At 40.8% G+C, this 17304-nt stretch overlaps 1 protein-coding gene across 9 annotated transcripts in view; it reads right to left on the reverse strand.

The window, feature by feature from the left end:
* Positions 1–17304, reverse strand: part of ZNF582 (zinc finger protein 582) — a 136508-nt gene that overhangs the window by 97263 nt on the left and 21941 nt on the right. For 3 of the 9 annotated variants that reach the window (XR_012126939.1, XR_012126937.1, XM_073226700.1), the window contains 2 exons: positions 3795–3828; positions 965–3184 (listed from right to left, as the gene is read on the reverse strand). The exons of 2 other annotated variants lie outside the window; for them this stretch is intronic. Coding sequence is in view for 1 of the 7 variants with exons in the window: in XM_073226700.1 (XP_073082801.1) it covers positions 3157–3184; positions 3795–3828 (62 nt within the window). In the remaining 6 variants the exon portion in view is untranslated. Of the gene's footprint in view, positions 1–964; positions 3829–17304 lie in introns of those variants that run through there. 4 more of the 9 variants (XR_012126940.1, XR_012126935.1, XM_073226696.1 and 1 more) reach the window with 2 other exon arrangements.

A 17304-nucleotide genomic window follows, 5' to 3' on the forward strand; every position in this document is an offset into this window, starting at 1 on the left:
GGAGAGCCGCGTGTACTCCTGGAGTACGGCTCTGTGCAGGGTGGCTGCTGAGCCCTGAAATGCTATGCAGACACAAGATTTGCTTCCTCCTTAGCCCTCTAAATGTAGATGGCAAGGCATTTTACTTTGAAAAAGATTTTTTCTTCTTAAAGAGGAAACTTTTTTTTTTTCTTTGAGGAAAAGCTGTATTTTCTCTATGTGGGCTATTTGTTAGGACTTCTATTCATGAAATTGCTGAAGAGAAAACTATAAAAATATTTAAAGTCATATACACCATGTGGAAAAAAATGTTTCTGTATTTTGACAATATGAAATATTTATGCCTACAGGTTTAGCCACTACTCTATCCCATTCGTTCCATGCTTCCTTACTGTTGATATTTTTATCACTGTAATTGAAATATAAATTACAAATAAAACATATTAACTATGCAGATTAGCTACTGATTACAGCCCTGTAAGTGCTGCTAGAATCAAGACAGATTTCCATTACTCCTGAAAGTTTCATGCCCTGTCCCTGCCTAATTCTCAAGAGGAAACCAGTTTCTTGCTTTTATGATAAATTTGTCTTGCTTATTTTTTCTTTTAACTTCATATAAATGGAATCAAGCAAGATGTATGTATGTGGTCTGGCTTTATTCACCACATTAAGATTCACTGATGACGTCTATTAGTATATTCTCTACCAAGTAGTATTCCACTGTGTTAATGTACTGCCATCTGTTTATCCAATCTCCTGTTGATAGACATTTGGACTTTTTCTGGATTTCTGGCTATTAGGAATAAAAACAATATTCTTGTGCATGTCTCTTTTGAGATACTCTAGCAGATACAGTCACAGAAAAAATAGTGGGATCTGAGGGGTATGAAGAAGCCGTTCAGTAAGACGGTGCAGTCTCTCTAATCTATGGTGTCGGCCTCCTCCCCATCTCCGACCCGCAGATAAAGGAGGCGACACGAGGAGATATCGAAGACCCGAGTGGGCCAGCCGGGGGACTCCAGGCATACCCGCTCAAGAGTGGTGCTGGAAAGGCACCTCTCATTTATTGATCAGGCATCACATTCTTGAGGGGGTTAACAAGTTTCTAGACACAGTGATTAACATGCTTTACTACAGGAATGTAATTGCCTCCAGGTCGCTGGGGCAAGTCTCCCTGGTGCCAGGCAATGAGGGGTAGAGATAAGAAGAGACAGATCTCAGTTTAGATTTAGTGAGCTGCTGCGTGCACCACAGACAACAAGGAAGGCAAACAATTCCCACAGAAACAGAATCATCTATGGATGGCAACCTACATTTCCCCCGTTTTTAAATAAAAAAGGAAGAGAAGTCCGTTATTCTACTGCAGCTTGGTAAAGGAAGGGGCGACAAGAAATGCCTCCTCAGGGGGGGCGAGGTGCTAAGCCACGCCTCAGTTGACCCCCTCATCTCTCGACCTGTTGGCCCCCGCGACTGTGCCTGTCTTAGGTTGTTCCTCCCGTGAGGAATCTTACCCGTCTCTGGCTAGCCAGCCATCTCTTGGGGCCGTACAGGGAGTAAATGCAATAGAGCAAAGAGGCATACAAAAGATTTATGCAAACACTTCGTCATCCCCTTAATTGCTGCAGAATTTTAAAATATACAGTGATCTGTCACATGGACTCTCAAGAAAATAACATACAATTATTATTTTTTTGCCATGACTTCTTGAAATATAGCATATGCATGAATTGGCTTTATTAAGCCAGCAATCAGATGGCGCACCCATGCTACCAAAACAGGAAGGCAAATGCATAAAAGAAGTAGGCCTACAAGTATTGGCCAGTGAAACCAAGAGAACCAATCAGATAATCCAGGTAATTGTGAAAACTTATCAATAATATGGTGAATATCATCCAACTGGTTTTGAATTGTCTGTGAAAAATCAGATATATTGAAACAACACATCCCAGGAAATTGTTCACAGCCCAAATGTTCTTTCAGCAACAAATAGTCTATGGCAGCACGATTCTGGAGCACTGCCACTCGAACTTCTCCCAGGTCCGGATTAAGTTCTGACAGTATGGAGGCAGTCAGATCTGCAGTCTTGCTGTAGGCACAGGCCAGCTTAGACATTTCCTTCTGCATTCCTGCAACGAATCTTGGTACAGGCAATACAAACGCAGCTGCGACTGCAACGGCAACGGGGTCCAACAATTTCAAGTTGTCGTCACAATCTGGAGGCAGGGCTCGGGTCACTCTTCAGTGTTTAAATCCAGGATGATCTATAAGGGCTGGGAGAATACGTCCTATACCACAGACGCCTTGATAATGTGAGGAAAGGGCTTGATAGATTTTGTTATCACACAAAAACACCCAGCCATTGGGGAGTCTATATCCATATGGCCATTTTACATGAATAGAATTACAGTAAGAATGTATATTAGTACAATTGATACATATACAACTAGAAACTATAGTGGTGCTAACTGGTAAATTCAATTGAATTTCTCAAGTAAGAATCTTGGGGGCTAAAGTAATATTTATTCCAGAAATATTGGTAAACAACTGAAAAAGGGAGTCCTATGCCTATCAAATTCTTCTTTAAGATTCCACTAATAGAGGAATCACTTGCTATACAAAATAATGTCTTGTTAAGCCCTTGATTAGCCAATTGCAACCACATATTGGGTGAAGAATATTCATTCTCTGCAGTTAGTGAAATATCCAAATAAACATAACTACTTTTATATATTTGATCAAGGCTTCCCTTCTGGAATTTTTCACAAGAATAATTGCCAATATCATTCCGGGTTAAAACTGCTTTATAAATATCATAGCGGGTATTGTCTCTTTTAGACTGATCGGTAGCATTATCCCAACCAAGTTTTCCTCCATCTTTCTGTCTATATATTTCATTACCATCCTTTTTCCAAATCACTGGGCCTACAGGAGTTGAACAAGTGGAGATACAGTGAAGTTCTACTCCCCGGCCAAAGTGCGGAGGACTGCTAATACTAGCAGTAATAGTACAGGCCTGGGTTATGTGTATGTGTATAGAGATTAGAATAAAAAACTTCATTATCATGTAGAGATTCTCACTCCAGTGATGGAACCGGTTGAGGGACATCGCCTGGGACAGCTGTCTCAGATGGCGATGTTGCTGGGAGTTACTCTTTATAGCGTATCTTGATCCGCTTTCTAGGCAGCCAGATCAAGCATTGGTCCTCTGTAATGACACAAACAAACCCTTTGCCCCACACCTTAATATGACCTTTATGCCATTGTGAAGAACCTATTGGAGACCACCATACAGGAACTGCTGTTGTTTTAGACAAAGAAATATTGTCAGAAAAATGCACTTCCATAGCTGATTGTCTGTCACCCTTTAAAATACCAAAATTAAGGATATGTAAAGTATGTATTAATCGTTGATTTGCAGTTAATTTTATCATATCAGGCAGTAATCCCCCTTTTTGTTTTAATAAATAATGCTTAAGAGCAAGATGGCGATGTTCAATTAGAGCTTGGCCTGTAGAATTGTTAAGAAATGCCTGTTTTATGAGTGATATTATATAGCTGAAAAAATTTTTTTTAGCATAGAGGAGAGGTAAACTAGAGCGTTGTCAGTCAGCTTAAGAGAAAGCTTAAAACATTTTGTCAGCAACATTTGAAACAAAAAGCTACAAAATCGTCTTCTTTAGTTTACTTAATCTTATGTAACCAATACCTGTTCTGCTGAAATCTAGTTCTTTACTAGTTTAGGAGTAACAAAACAGTGACTTTAAATGACAAAAGACTTACAAATGACAATGGTTAAAGACTTGATGAGCACTTACATAAGATAGTTGACATAAGAAAATGTTGATATTTCTGTAATACAAAACATTCAGAAACAAAGTTTAGCATCATTCCTTTTGACAGTGCTTTCTAGGTAAATAAATATTAGATAAATAAGCCAAAGTAGCCAAATATTTTTCCCGATGAGGAGAAAAAATTCTTCTGAGATGTTCCAGGGGCCCTCTGGAAAATAATAGTTAACTAGAGGTAAAAGCACCTTTTTGAATTTTATTTTGGAAAGTTGTCAAAAGAAAGTTTCTTTGGCATTTGCTTAAATAAGATTATAGGTTGCCATGAAGCAACACTTACCTATTTAACTAGAATGACAACAAAATACTTCAAAGGCAGATACAGAAGTTTACACAGTTGTTAGCAAAGTTTAACTTTTAGTCCTTTGATAGTAGAATCTCATTTTCTTAACTACTCAGACAATTCATTGAGACTTTAAGCATGAGAAACTATTTTGATAAAACAATTAGAAAACCTTTTGCAATCTTTCAACATGAAGAGCAGACTAACAGTTTAAGAAAACTTTGTCTTTTTAACTGAAAACAAAATTCTGATTTTGCTGTGTACTTGATATCAAGACTCACTTGCTTTAATTTCACATAGCATGACTATATCAATTTTTCCACAAGTTTTCTACAACTTTTAACATTCAGTGTTCTCCCCCTTTAAATAAATAGCTGTACTTTAGAACAATTACCTTCTTTTACCTCAACAAAACGAATTTCCATTCTTTATACTTCCTCTTTTTAAAACACACATCTTTAGCATACAGATATATTTTCCTTACTGTATTAAGTAGTTTTCATTAGAACTGAAAACCATTTGATACTTTAACTTTCAGTGAACACTGAAAAATAGGCCACTGTAAACTGTTACACTAGCATTCTTCAGACTGATACATCTATGAGTGTATATTATCATTTTTGGAAATGTGCTTTACAGCACAATTTCTCATTAGGCACAAAATATGTCTATATAACTTAGCAAACTTTAAGAATTTTGGTTACCACAAAAATTCTCAGGCTGTTTGCAGATATATACACTGTTATACATTAATACAGTATTATTATTAAGATGTTTATTTGCTACACTTGTTTACTTATTTTTAGCAACCATGCTAGATTACTTACAAAACTTTTACCAAATATTAGACAAAGTCAAGCTTTTCTTTAAGCATCTTCTTGAAATGTTTAACAGGTAACATCAACTTAAATGACTTTAAGTAAACTTTGGCAGCTGATAACTATAAGGACATGTCCGTTTCAGTTAAACTTAAATTAGCATTAATGCTTAATATTTTTTATTATACTTTCTGAAAGTTTTAGAATGCCCAATTTTCACAAGCACTTGTTTTTAAATCAATTTTTATTAATACCATCTGGAGTTAGGAAAATATTTTTCATTTACACACTCAGAAACACAAACATACAAATTGAGATGTAATGACTACAGTTAGCAACACTTTTCATATAAAAACATATACACAGACAAACTGATATAAAGATTTGAGTTACTAATATTCAATTACCTTCTTTCTTTTTAGCTTACTTGATTAAAAGTACTTCAGTTTTCAAGAATACACTCTAAGGGCGAGCGGTTTACATAACTGGGTTAAGGTTTAGATGGCCCCAGACTAACAGGGCCGATGAAGGCTCTGAACTTATAGGGACTATGTGTGTCCAGGGGGCCGGAAATAAAATGCAAGTGAAATTCTAGCTCCAGTCATTTAAAGCCAGGCTGTATTGCAGAAGATTAATTTCTTTTATCTCAGGGAGTCTAGTTTAAGACTTACCAATTTTCAAAGATAATGATGAACGTAATAAGTAGAATAGATTTTCACTAAAAGAATTTAGAAAACTAGTTCCATATTGTAGTAGTTTACGGGACTTTTGACTATTTTCTTTCCTTGTAGCAAAATATATTTAGCTGAATAACATTATATTGCATACTTTTTTCAGGGGCCAAGCCTCTCTAAGCAAAGTTTTACTGCGGCCAGGTTTGTGTGCAGAAGACAAGACACTTCTTTTTTTGAATTTAGGGATCAAATTGCTCTCAGTTCATTTTCCTAGTTTTTTTGCCCGAGCTCTAGTCATTCTTTGAGAGGCCCCTGCCTGTCTGATAAGTGCAGGGACTGTGTGACTTTTCGCTGCTAGAGTCTTGATCAGTCACAGGCTTGTATCGCTTCCCTGGGGCTGCAGACAAGGAAATGCTTAGCTCCAGGAAGACTGCCTCTAAAGGAGTCAATAGAATAGAGCTATTTACATGTTGGTCTGAGGGTTCAGCTTGATTACCTTACAGGCTCTATTTACATTACACAGAAGAAAGTGGCACAGGCCTAAGAGGACTGCTTTGAAGGGGGAGCAAGGTAAATTAATAAGAGTAAAGGTTTGTGTAAGTCAACTTTTGATAATTGAGCCTTTTGAGTGTGTTGTTCTACCTACTTGAGTCCTTCACCTTTTAAGGTTAAGTCTCTAGGACTATTAAGATCTGAGGGTCTTTTCAAAGTATTGAAGAGATGTTGCAATTTATAAGTAGGAATACTTAGTAATGGTTGGATCCAATTGATATCTCTTAATAATTTTTGAAAATCATGTAAAGTTGTAAGATGATCTCTCCTTATCTGAATTTGCTGAGGGATTATTGAATTTTCTTGAATTCTATTCCCCAAGTAATTCATTGGGTATTGTATTTGTATTTTATCAGGAGCGATTTATAAGCCCCATTGTTTTAATTCAACTTTGATCTCATTGAGAATAGTAGTAAGAGATAGATGTTTATGTAGTTATGCAAATATCATCCATATTATGAATGATATAAACTGAGGGCCATTTTCTACGTATAGACTTAAGAGTCCTATGCACCTAATTTGGGCAAATTGTGGGGTTCTTTAGCATTCCTTGAGGAAGCACTTTCCACTGAAATCTTTCTGAAGGGGCCTGTAAGTTTAAAGAAGGGGCAGTAAAAGCAAATTTTCCCCTATGTGTTATGGTCAAAGGAATTGTAAAAAAGCGATCTTTAAGGTCAATGATACCCATATTCTAGTCTTTTGGAATCATAGCCAGAAAAAGGAGGCCTTGCTGTAAAGGTCCCATAGGTTTAAGAACCACATTAATTTGCCTTAAGTCATGTAAGAGTCTCTAATTTCCTGACTTCTTTTTTATAACAAATACAGGGGAATTTCACTGGCTAATGGAAAATTCTAATCTATCTAGCTGCAGCTGTTCTTTAACTTGTGTAAGGATGCCACTTTTTCTTTATTAAGGGGCTACTGACCCACCCAAAAAGGCACAGGGATAATGTTTCCCTGTGAGCCTCTTTGAAATCTCTTAATGCATTACTCCCACCAGCTTGTCTGAGGGTTCCCCCTGGAGGCAACTGATAACAATACTTTTTAATATATTTATGAGGTTGAGCAAAGTTCTTTTTAGAAGTTTTCACTCCTGGTGTTTTCAGGAGGGCACGGAGTAATTTTAAGTAATCCTCCGGTTTATCTGCTTTAGTTTCATGTTGGCCCATTATAGTGTCCCTGATGTCTTGATCCTGTCCCTACATACGCTTTCCCGGGAATCTTACCGGTCCGGAGCTTTTTCCCACCCTTGAACTGTAAGTGCTGTCGAACGGAGGTTCTCCACCCTGAGTTTCAAGGGTCGCCTGAAGTGGAGGTTCTCCGCCCTGAGTTTTAACCATCTTTCAGGTCCCTGTTTGGGCGTCACTTGCGGGCCTCCTTCCCGTCTCCGACCCACAGATAGAGGAGGCGACGCGATAAGATAGCGAAGACCTGAGTGGGCCAGCCAGGGGACTCCAGGCGTACCAGCTCAAGGGTGGTGCTGGAAAGGCACCTCTCATATTTATTGATCAGCCATCACATTCTTCAGTGGGTTAACAAGTTTCTAGGCACAATGACTAACATGCTTTACTCCAGGAATGTAATTGCCCCCAGGTCGCTGGGGCAAGTCGTCCCTGGCGCCAGGCAATGAGGGGGTAGAGATAACAAGAAACAGATCTTGGTTTAGATTTAATGAGCTGCTGCATGCACCACAGACAACAAGGAAGGCAAACAATTCCCACAGAAACAGAATCATCTATGGATGGCAACCTACACTATGGTGACAGAACTTGGTAATGAGAGGTGGCAGTGTCAGGAAGGGATACTGAGGAAGCTTAGAGATGCTGGTAATGCGCACAATCAGGGTCTTACATGGTGGAATCTTACATGGGTGGGTAGCTTCATGAAAATTATGTATACTTAATGTAGCCCTATTGGTATGCATTTATATTGTAATAAAAATTTATAAAAACAGGGCACTCCTGATTCGGACGGCCGCACGAGGAGCAGACAGGTGGCCCAGGTGTCAGCGCAGAAAGCGGACGAGCCAGCAGTGAAGTAACATTATGAGACTTCAACAAGAACTGTCTGATACCCTAAAAAAACAATCTATGTCAGAGGCTTCGCTGGAGGTTACATCACGTTAATTAATTTAGAAGATGAAACACAGGATTTAAAGAAGAAATTGAGGCAAATCAAAAGTCAAGCTTGAAATAGAAAATGACAACTTAAAAGTAATAAAAAAGCAAGTGGACAAAGCGAACAGCTTCAGAGAAACCTTTTAAGTACAAGTTTGTCTCAGGATGAAAAGAAACAGTTAACGAAACTGACTGAGTTAAAACAATCTCTAAAACAGTTTGGATCAAGAAGTGAAAAATAGTGAATTAGAAAAAGATTTCTGGACTTACGAAACTTAAAAATGACAAGAAAGAAGTTAAATGAATATGAAAATGGAGAGCTGAGTTTCCATGGAGATTTAAAACCCGATCAAATTGAAGTGGACATTCAGATTAATACGCTAACACGTAAGACTGATGATCTTACAGCAAAATTGGAAACTTCATCTTCAAAATGTCTACAAATAGATGCAAGAAATCAAGTTCTTCAACAGCAGCTATTATCTATGAAAGCGATGCAAAAGGAATGTGAAAAACTAGAGAAGAACATAGAGAAGTTGGAACAAAAAGTAGTAAACCTCAGTGTGGGATTAACATAAATCAAGTATAGAAATCAAATGTATAATCATATATGACTTGGTTACTTTTCCTGTAATTCCTGATAACTGATCAGGAACAGAACAAACAAGACCAAAACAGTTTCTGTGCCCTAACTGCCCTGGCTGTTGTTTCAATACCTTGTAAGACGTGGTGCCCCAGGAGACTGGAGGCTGCCGAGGATTGAGTTAGAGTTAGTTAATGGTTGACTATAAAGCGCCCCCCACAGAATTCTATTGCTGTCAACATATATTTGCTCAATAAACACGAAGGGTGCCTCTGAGCACCGCTGTCTGGCGGTTCAGCCTCGAGTCCCCTGGCCGGTCCTTTCGGCTCTTTGACACCTCATTGCGTCTCCCCTCCTCCCCGGTTGCGGGCCAGAGGCAGCGGGGAGCCGACACCTCAGGACTCATTCAGGAATGAACATGGCAGAACACAGCCAAGTAGAACTGTATTAAGTGGGAGTTTGAAGAGCAAGACAGGAAATAGTAGAAAAAGTAAAAGAAGTCGGTCTGTTTTTACAGGCACAAGCGGCATCTCAGGAAAAGAGCAGGTGAGAGAAAATAATCATGCTTCAGTAAGAAGCCAGATGGAGCTCAGAACTAAAGACATGGAGTGTGCGCTCTTCAAAGCAAAAACTTCTCGATATTCCAGTAGAACAGAATTGGAAAAATACAAGCAACTCCACCTGGAAGAATTAATAGTTAGAAATTCACTGGAAAATAAACTAAACATTCTCCGCAGGACTACGGAGAGGCTACCAGAGATGAGTGCCACACCTCTGGAGGACAACGGGCAGAACAGAACTTCACGCAGCACTCCCACTAGGAGGCCAGCGCTGGGAACAGCTCGCGCTGGAAATCTCACTCCCAGGAACACAGTGGTTCCCACCACAAACCCGTGGGCCTCAGATGACACGGAGACGTTCTTTGCAGGAGGCAGCAGGAATTGGAAGAGAATGTAACTAGAGAACTAGAAGAAGCTGCTGCTGAGTTTGAATCTGAATCCTTAGAGGTCCTTCCTCCCCTAGGATCGACTGATGTGTCAAATCCAACTCAGTATCTACTTCTGAAAACAGCACAAGACGTGCACAGATTTTGAGGGAAAATTATATGATCTGAAAGATAAAGGTAAAAATGTATATACTGGTCTATTTGTATAACATTTTAATCCTTTTCCATTAAACGCAGGACATGTGAAAATCTTTACTAAAGGAAATTTTTGTTGAAAAACAAAACAAAACAGGGCACTCCTTCACACTGAAGATTTCTTAATTCCCACATTCAAGTGAGAAAAGAGAAATGTTTTTCCCCCTACTGAGATGATAAGAGCATCCATGGCACATTTGAATTGTCATTTTTAAAAAGTGCTACATGGTTATTGTTGAGGGTTTGGCTGTACAAGTACATAATGGAAAATAAATATTCACAAGAACTCAGAACCACTTTTCATGTTTTGATGTAAAGCTAGATGTGCTTTATCTCCACAGTTCTTTCACACTGTCTCTGCCTATGTGAGTTTGTGGACTGCTTTTGTATGTATAGATACATCCTTTTTAGGACAGTGTTATCAAAGGTAATAGCTGCAAACTGTATCACACATTGAGAAGGATTAACACTCACTGGAGGTTTCCCCACATTCCTTGCGCTCACCTGACTTCTCCCCAGTGTGAACCACCTGATGGTAAGTTGTGAGCCCTGCCTAAAGCCCTAACCCAAATCTGTACATTTATCAGGTTTCCCACCAGTCTGGGTTTTCTGATGTTGAGGAAGATAGGAATGACAGCCGGAGGCGGTGAGGCGGTGTGAGAGTTTTGTTTAGAGTTACTGGGGGAGAAAGTGCAGGTGCCCTGGGAGGTTGGAGAAAGTTTGAAGTTAAAAGGGTACACTTTTGAGGGTGCTGGAGGCCTCGGAGAGAGAAGCGCCCCAGGGGTTGGGAGTTCCCTTTTTAAGGATTCTTTAGGAGTGTGACTTGTTAGGTGGTCTCAAGTATCTTTGATGAGACATTATATTTCTTATCAGTCCTCTAGGTAATTCTGCAAAATTAGCATAACACAAGAAATTGACTGCTTTAGTCCCTTCCCAGGATAGCAAGCAGCTTTCTGGTTTGGGAGCCTATCAGGACTGTCTGCCCTCCTCCAAGAGGGGCGGAGTTATGGTCGGTTTGCTAATGAGTAAGTTGAGGGTCTTGCTTCTTTTGACCTCCTGGGTATTAAAATGCAATCTTTGGGATGAAATCCTTCCTGTCTTTTGCTATGTTGTTTACAGCTGCACCTGCATGCTGAATTGATTGCCTGGGTTGCAGACTATTTGATTGGGGTTGGAAAGAAAAAAAAAATAGCATATAGGTAAAGTTAAAAAAAGAGGCTGGGCCTGTATGATTAACATAATAAGGACAGGCTATGCTGAGGTTCCCTCCTTTATCTGAGGTATATTCAAACATTCCAGGCCAAGTTGCTCCTGTCTTTTTTTAATTAACTCTGGGTCTTTTTAGTGGATTTTCCTGGACTTTTTCTCTTTCCACCCCGCTCATATCTATTTAACATTGGGACCCACTTTCTTGTCTCCCAACCTGTGGGTAAAACTAACATTTCCAGAATATCTCGCCTGGCTTTAGTACATCTGCATATCAACACGTGTTCAGAGGTGGAAAGAAGTATGGCTTTAGTGCACTTGCATCATTCCTCAGGGGTGGAGAGAAGTTCATCTCCATATGATTGGGTAATTACCTGGGGCCACAGAGGGCTTATCTGTACCTGAGAGGTGAGGGGGATGGCTGGTTTTTGGCTGATGCCGGAGCCTGAAAGAGAGAAACTGCCCCAGACTGCAGCTTGTGAGCAATAAATAGATTTTAAACTTTATTTCTCCCTTTGACTGATTTCAGTTTTTAGAGGTATTTTGCCCCAGGATTTCCTCTCCCCAGACTTAACCATGTAAGAAGGACTGAGAGTTTCCCTTGCCTTCTGGGGAGTCCACCAGGAATCCCAAGACGTTTCCATTGAGAGGTCCCACTAGGATAAGGGGAAATTTGTTAATGCTACCCTCATGGGTACTGAGGTGAGAAATTTCAAGCATTGCTAGAAGATCCCCTTGGCCTAGTGGACCCACTAGATCAATTCCTGGGACCAAACATATATACTTAGGTTGAACTGATGTCCATCATGAATATCCTATTCCCTGGTGGTGAGGGGGGGTGATTAGGGGAGCTGCTGTGGCCATTTGGGAACAGAGACACCCACCAGGCCAGGGTGCCCAGTCAGCGGAACAAAAGTTCCCAAATGTAGATCCTAGATGGGATAATAATGATCTAGGGGATAGAAATAAATGCAAGATCTTCGAGGGCTAATTATAAAGGGAATTAGGGAATTGGCCCCAAGATCTCAAAATATTTCTAAGGTGTTTGAAGTCCAATGGGAAAAGGGAGAAACCCCAACTGCATTTTCACAGAGACTCAGGGACCAGATGAGAAAGTATTCAGGACTTGGGCCAGAAGCTCAGGTAGGACAAGGTCTTTTAAAAGTCAGTTTTGTAACCAAAAGTTGGCCAGATATTGCTAAGAAATTACAGAATTTAGATGGATGGAATGAGAAACCTATGGAGGAATTACTGAGAGAAGCTCAAGTGTTTGTTAGAAGAGGGGCTAGACGCTTGTATTTCAAATTGTTAGAGGGAGAGCCAGACCCTCTCCAATGGACCCTGCGGAACTGCAAATTCTAGAGGAATTGAAAGCAATCCTTAGTCACCACCCCAGCCCTGGCACTCCCATCATTAGAGAAGCCATTTCACTGGTTTGTTACTGTTGAACAAGGTTCTCTGTGGGGTTTTGACCCAAGCCTGCGGAGGAAAGGAACAACCAGTGGCCTTTATGTCTAAACTATTGGACCCTGTCTCTTGAGGATGGACTGGATGCGTTCAGGCCATCACAGTCATGACCTTACTGGTGGAAGAGAGCAGGAAATTAACTCGGAGGAACCCTCTGGTCAGTACTCCTCACCAGGTTCGGGTCATGCTCACTTAATCAGTGGGCTGGGCACTGGCTAATAGATGCTCAAATTTTAAACTATGAAGCAAGTTTACTTGAAAAAGATGGAGTACGTGCTGGCCGTGTCTTCTAACTTATCTTCTCTCAAGCTGAAAGGACTCCTCACCCAGACTTCCCCGCTTGAGTTCTTTGCTCACTGCTTCCAGCCTAGAGACCTGGTGTTAGTAAAATTCTGGAAAGATGATGGACTCCAGCCCAGCTGGGAAGGCCCCTACTAAGTGCTCCTGACCGCGGAGACGGCAGTGAGGACGGCTGGAAAGGGTGGGACTCATTACACCGCAGTAAAGAAACTGACTGGGGGGTCTGGGGACAAAGCAGAGAATTGGCAGGTGTCCCAGCTGGCGAACCAACCCTTAAGGTTGAAACTAAAAAGAACCTAATAATGGTAACTTTTATCCTTCTAACTCTGTATTTCACAGGCAAGTCCCAGGAAGCCCTAGAATGGGAAGGAACTCCTGGTTATCCTGTCAAACTGGTAATATTACTAAAACATTAAGCCCAAACCATTAGGTTTGATGCTTGTCAGGTTCTCTCTTGTGGTGACCTAAATGACCAAAGCAGCTTTCTGGAGATAATAAGTATCTCTGTTCTGAATGGACAAATCTTAATAGAATAAAAAAAGGCTAGTAGGCTCCATGTCCAAGGTGGAGCAGTGTTTGGTGAACTACCCAGTTTCAAGGGTGGACAGACCCTCATGCAGTAGAAAAATCTTTAAAAAGAAAGCTCCACTGAGCTAAAGGAATTCCTCCTGACAATTGCCCGGGTAGACAGTGTAAACCCCTTTTATTAACTATACATAAACCTCAAGACGGACTCGCTGCAGATGTCATTGGAGTAGATCCTGTGGGAAGGTTTGGTCTTAATTTAATCAAAGGCAAGACTTCACCCATAGTGGCCACCCCCAATCCTGAGGGAAATATTGAGCCAGAGCTTACCCCAAATGACCCTAGACTAGTTACTGTAACAGAGATAAAATATCTAAAACAGACTCTTGAAATAGAGACAAGTTATGGAGACACCAATGCCTGGGTAGAGTGGGTTAAATTTTCAGTACTCGCTTTGAATAAAAGCGATTGTTACGCATGTGCTGCTGGACGGCCACAGGCACAGGTGGTCCCGTTCCCTCTCGGCTGGGATGCAGACCCCACTGGGATGAACTGCATGCTGGCCCTGCACCAGGACAAGGACGCTTGGGGAGACGAGACTTGCAAGGGCTTGTCTTTACTCTTTCATGCACTAAAGAAGTCAGACCCGAGGGCAACCCCCTCTTTCCATAGGGAAGATGAATCACTCCTCGTGCCTCTCAGGCACTGGGAAGGTTTCAGAACCCCTGTGGGGAACTACTGACTTGTACCCATGTCCTACATGTCTCTAAAGAGGGCAACTTCTCGAAATTACGCATCCCCCGAGCGGCTGTTTGGTGGTACTGTGGAAAGGGAACCTGCGCTACTTGTTGCCACCCACCTGGATGGGACTTATGCTTTAGTCCAATTGGCCATTCCATTTACCCTGGCATTTCTCTCCACACCTAATGAAAAAAATCTTCATAGAAGTCAAATGGATACATTGACTCAATAGGAGTCCCCAGGGGAGTCCCTGATGAATTTAAAGCTATAAATCACATAGCTGCAAGATTTGAGTCTGCATTATTTTGGTGGTCCACCATCAACAAAAATGTAGATTAGATCATTAACTATACCAGGGATGTTCTTCAAGGAGTAGCTAGTCAACTAGTTGCTACCAGCAGGATGGCCTGAGAAAACAGAATAGCATATGTTCGCAGAAAAAGGAGTCTGTGTTATGTTAGGAGGAAAATATTATACTTTTATCCCAAATAATACTGCCCCTGATGGTACTATTACTAAAGCCCTATAGGGACTCACAACTTTAGCTAATGAATTAGCTGAAAACTCTGGCATCAGTGACCCTTTTACAGACTGGTTGGAAAGATGGTTTAGAAAATAGAAAGGTATGGTTGCCTCTGTTTTAACATTCCTTGTTATAGTTGCGAGAGTTTTAACTGCTGTAGATGCTGTATCATCACTTGTGTGAGAGGCTTGACTCAAAACCTTATAGAGGCAGCCATAAACAAGATTAGAGAAATTTGGGAAAGGACCAAGTGTAAATTAAAATACATTACTGGGAATAAAATCAAATTCTTAAATAAAAAGAGGGGGGAACTGTTAGGAAAGAGTATAAAACCTAAACGTGATTTGTTCCCACTAGGATGTTTAAACATTTTAACAGTAAGGTATGAACAAAGGGCCACGTGGTGGAAGCTGCTTGGGCTGAGAGTGGGGGTGGGGGAATTGATAAGGGCCTGGCAATACCTGTTTGAGTTTTTTAAAACTACCAATAAAATTAATACAAATGTAAAGGAAAGATATAACTGGCTTAGACGACGTCCGGGAAACAATGTGAACCCTGCAGTACTCAGCCAATGAGGAACCAGGTGAGAGACTCGCGCACTAGGAGGTAAATTATTGGCGCCAAACTCCCCAGGTGTGCCTGCCCACCAGACACCCGACCTTGCTAGACCATCATTAAAGCCTCGCTCCGCAGTTCTCTGTGTCTCCATGTCCACTTATTGAATTTGGGCCAGTGAGTGTGTTTCTCACAGAAATTGACTGAGTTAAAACAATCTCTAGAACAGTTTGGATCAAGAAGTGAAGAGAAATAGTGAATTAGAAAAAGAGATTTCTGGACTTAAGAAACTTAAAAATGACAAGAAAGAAGTTAAATGAATATGAAAATGGAGAGCTGAGTTTCCATGGAGATTTAAAACCCGATCAAATTGAAGTGGACATTCAGATTAATACGCTAACACGTAAGACTGATGATCTTACAGCAAAATTGGAAACTTCATCTTCAAAATGTCTACAAATAGATGCAAGAAATCAAGTTCTTCAACAGGAGCTATTATCTATGAAAGCGATGCAAAAGGAATGTGAAAAACTAGAGAAGAACATAAAGAAGTTGGAACAGAAAGTAGTAAACCTCAGTGTGGGATTAACATAAATCAAGTATAGAAATCAAATGTATAATCATATATGACTTGGTTATTTTTCCTGTAATTCCTGGTAACTAATAAGGAACAGAACAAACAAGACCAAACAGTTTCTGTGCCCTAACTGCCCTGGCTGTTGTTTCAATACTTTGTAAGACGTGGTGCCCGGGATATTGGAGGCTGCCGAGGATTGAGTTAGTTAATGGTTGTCTATTAAGACCCCCCCAGATTTCAAACATGTTTTTATAACATGTTATACTTCAATAAACACGAAGGGTGCCCTCTGAGCACCGCTGTCTCACGGTTCAGCCTCGAGTCCCCTGGCCGGTCCTTTCGGCTCTTTGACACCTCATCGTGTCTCCCTTCCTCCCTGGTTGTGGGCCAGAGGCAGCGGGGAGCCGACACCTCAGGACTCATACAGGAATGAACATGGCAGAACACAGCCACGTAGAACTGTCTAAGTGGGAGTTTGAAGAGCAAGACAGGAAATAGTAGAAAAAGTAAAAGAAGTCGGTCTGTTTTTACAGGCACAAGCGGCATCTCAGGAAAAGAGCAGGTGAGAGAAAATAATCATGCTTCAGTAAGAAGCCAGATGGAGCTCAGAACTAAAGACATGGAGTGTGCGCTCTTCAAAGCAAAAAGTTCTCGATATTCCAGTAGAACAGAATTGGAAAAATACAAGCAACTCCACCTGGAAGAATTAATAGTTAGAAATTCACTGGAAAATAAACTAAACATTCTCCGCAGGACTACGGAGAGGCTACCAGAGATGAGTGCCACACCTCTGGAGGAGAACGGGCAGAACAGAACTTCACGCAGCACTCCCACTAGGAGGCCAGCGCTGGGAACAGCTCGCGCTGGAAATCTCACTCCCAGGAACACAGTGGTTCCCACCACAAACCCGTGGGCCTCAGATGACACGGAGACGTTCTTTGCAGGAGGCAGCAGGAATTGGAAGAGAATGTAACTAGAGAACTAGAAGAAGCTGAATCCTTAGAGGTCCTTCCTCCCCTAGGATCGACTGTTGCGCCAAATCCAACTCAGTATCTATTTTTGAAAACAGCACAGGAACGTGCACAGATTTTGAGGAAAAATTATATGATCTGAAAGATAAAGGTAAAAATGTATATACTGGTCTGCTTGTATAACATTTTATCCCTTTTCCATTAAACACAGGACATGTGAAAATCTTTACTAAAGGAGATTATTGTTGAAAAACAAAACAAAACAGGGCACTCCTTCACACTGAAGATTTCTTAATTCCCACATTTAAGTGAGAAAAGAGAAGTCTGTTTTTCCCCCTACTGAGAGGATAAGAGCATCCATGGCACATTTGAATTGTCATTTTTAAAAAGTGCTACATGGTTATTGTTGAGGGTTTGGCTGTACAAGTACATAATGGAAAATAAATA

Source organism: Manis javanica, chromosome 17 (genome assembly GCF_040802235.1).
Source record: "Manis javanica isolate MJ-LG chromosome 17, MJ_LKY, whole genome shotgun sequence".
NCBI lineage: Eukaryota > Metazoa > Chordata > Mammalia > Pholidota > Manidae > Manis > Manis javanica.